At 43.4% G+C, this 2,925-nt stretch overlaps 1 protein-coding gene across 1 annotated transcript; it reads right to left on the bottom strand.

The window, feature by feature from the left end:
• Nucleotides 1–324: 324 nt before the first annotated feature.
• On the bottom strand, nt 325–1,647 carry hoxc4a (homeobox C4a; the record flags this gene model as incomplete). Its single annotated transcript, XM_084332606.1, is given in 9 exon segments — nt 325–648; nt 650–690; nt 1,219–1,269; nt 1,272–1,317; nt 1,319–1,473; nt 1,476–1,521; nt 1,524–1,553; nt 1,556–1,611; nt 1,614–1,647. Coding segments are annotated over 9 exon segments (783 nt in total).
• Between the last annotated feature and the right edge of the window lie 1,278 nt (nt 1,648–2,925).

Raw genomic sequence — 2,925 nt, 5'->3', positions numbered from 1 at the left:
GTGCATTTCACCTTGGGCAGCATGGGCAAAACAATGGCCCACGATAACATTTCGATAAAATGTACATTTCTTTTCTACATTTTTTTCTCCTTCATTCAAAACATTTTTCATAAAAAACATCATCTTAATTCCGCTTCAAATAAATTAAACCCTGTGTCACGTAAAAATAATTCATCGGTATTCGCAGTAATCCATGCTATATAACATGCATTTTATATAACTTTGGACTTAAAGGAAACCGCACAAGATACCTACGAAAACAAAATATATAATTGTTCTATAAATAACAAGTCCTTTTTCTCTATTCCCAATCTCGACTGGGTTTTATAACCTGGTAATATCCTCGCCTTGCTGTGTTCCGGAAAGTTCATCAGGGGTAGCTACCCCAGCGTTAGTGGCCGAGGCAGCGGCGACAGCGCCTGCTGCTGAGCCTGTGTTGGACCCGGGGGTGGAAGACGATCTCACTTTGGTGTTGGGGAGTCGGTGGTCTTTTTTCCATTTCATCCTGCGGTTTTGAAACCAGATTTTTATCTGTCGCTCGGAGAGCACCAGGGTGTGTGCGATCTCGATGCGCCTCCGCCGCGTTAAATACCGGTTATAGTGGAATTCCTTCTCCAATTCTAAGACCTGCTGTCGAGTATATGCTGTCCCTAGACCGCTTGGTCTCCGTCCCATTGTAACTCCCGTTCACTGGAAAAGGAGAAGTGGGGGAGAAAGGCAGGACAGAAAGGGAGGAAAGGAGGGGTAAACAAGAGTGGCCTCAAGTGAGATATGGGCAGAAAGATTTATTGGATCTGAATGTTTAGCTGTTTGAGAAATTTAAACGGGAAGTTAAGAACTTCTCAACGTGATGAGAGGACACTCACACCCAACTATGGACTAAATTATTAATGCAAGATTACAAAGCTCACTCTTTTTTCCCCCTCTTCTTATTCATCTCTCCCCTCTCTCCATCGCGCAATACATAACAGGAGAAGCCACATGGTGATACGGCTGCCCTGAGTATACCTCGGCTATAAAATTTATGGTGGGTGTAATTACCAATGCCGAGTCGTAAATCCGCCTCAATTGTGCCATTTCAAAGGCTTCCCTGCTATCGGAGTATATGGCTGGCGACGAGATGGGAGTCAGAGGGTCTGATAAAAGGGAGTGAAAGGGGGAGAGAGGAGCAAGGAGAGGCAGGATAGTGCAGGGGACATAAACACACAAGTTGCCTACCAGTGCTGACGTGAATTTTCTTCATCCAGGGATAGACCACGGGCTGCTTGGAGGATGCTCCGGTGTGTCTTGGTTGCAGGCGGAGGCGGCTGCCGGTGGGAGTGGCGGGGGACATGGATAACTGAGGGGTCTCACACGAGGCGGGCTGCCCTTTCCCTGCGAGCAGGTGCGCAGCAGAGTTGGGTAGTCCATGTCCCCTCGGCGTGTCAGGCTCAGGGATGCTTGCACAGTTATATTGGCGCTCTTGGTAGCTCGCCGCGGAGGATATAACTCCTGGTGATGCTGGTAACCACTGCCACTGTCCTGTCCCTCGCGCGGCTGTAATATTCTGGACTGTGCTCTGGATGTAGCTATTTTGCGAATATTCCTCGCATGGAGGAAATTTCGGATCATGTAGTTAGACTCCATCAAATACGAGCTCATGATCATTAATTTCTGGAGTGGAAAATAATTTTTCTAGCTTTGTCGTTTTTCTGCTCCATAAAGCCTCCTACTTGCGAGCAGCCCTGTAAAGTTACTTTTACCACGTGACCCACGGCCCAATAGCAGAGTAAGAGGTAGTTTCCGGATAAGGAACCAGAGGTTTTAAGCATACCTACAGTCGCCATTGTGGGCACAAATATCTCTCTCTCTCTCTCTCTCTCTCTCTCTCTCTCTCTCTCTCTCTCTCTCTCTCTCTCTCTCTCTCCTCTCTCTCTCTCTCTCTCTCTCTCTCTCTCTCTCTCTCTCTCTCTCTCTCTCTCTCTCTCTCTCTCTCTCTCTCTCTCTGTCTCTCTCTCTATCTCTCTTTCTCTCTCTCTCTCTCTCACTCGTTGTGTTATACGGTATACCAAGGTAATTGATCTAGGGACAAAACTAGTATAGCTAGTTGCTGACTAAGGAAGTCATATAACAGACCAAACCCACACTGATCTAAATTATTCAGAGAGACACTATGTGATTAAACATGGGTGTTGTTGTTGTTGTTGTTATTATATATATATATATATATATATATATATATATATATATATATAACAACAATAGGATACCGTTATGCATATTGCCCTGGATGTACCTACTAATTAGTAAATCACAGTAAATACACTATCTTTGCTAGCATTTCAATTAAGATACAGCATATAGGTCTATATTAACATGCCCTACATTCTTATCTGGCTTTCCTGAACCGTTTAGCACTGATGCCATTCATAAGTCAGTGGGCTGAGATGACCTTAGAGCTAAGAGGCTTTTGGGAAAGGCACTCTAGTTCATTTCAACAGGCTACTATGATTTGAATCCTAATTTGAATGTTGGCCTGATAGCCTATGCTACTTCAAACTGAGTGGACAGACATTAGCTTCACACTGAGAGATCTGCCTATTTCAAATAATATTTTGACTCTGCAATATACTTCATCAGTCTAAAAAGACCCAAATATAGAGAATAGAGGTGAAAACACTTTGATGTTCAACTGATGGCTGGGCACTGTTTGAACGCACTTAGCAACAAAATGTGATGAAATTAGGCCACTAAGTTTCTGTTAGAACAAAAGCCTGAGAATAAACTATTGTAAAACTCTCATGTGTATAAGTTACAATGTTTTATAAAAAATAAAATAAAAATGTGTTTGCCAACAGCCAAAGATTGTTGATGCGATAGGACCTAAATGTACAGTAGGTATAATAAGAGCCTTATCTTTGTCAAATAAGGGCTCTCGTAACTTAC

This window comes from Notolepis coatsorum (assembly GCF_963971535.1).
Source record: "Notolepis coatsorum genome assembly, chromosome: 17".
NCBI lineage: Eukaryota > Metazoa > Chordata > Actinopteri > Aulopiformes > Paralepididae > Notolepis > Notolepis coatsorum.
This window is presented reverse-complemented; position numbering and strand designations above follow the sequence as displayed.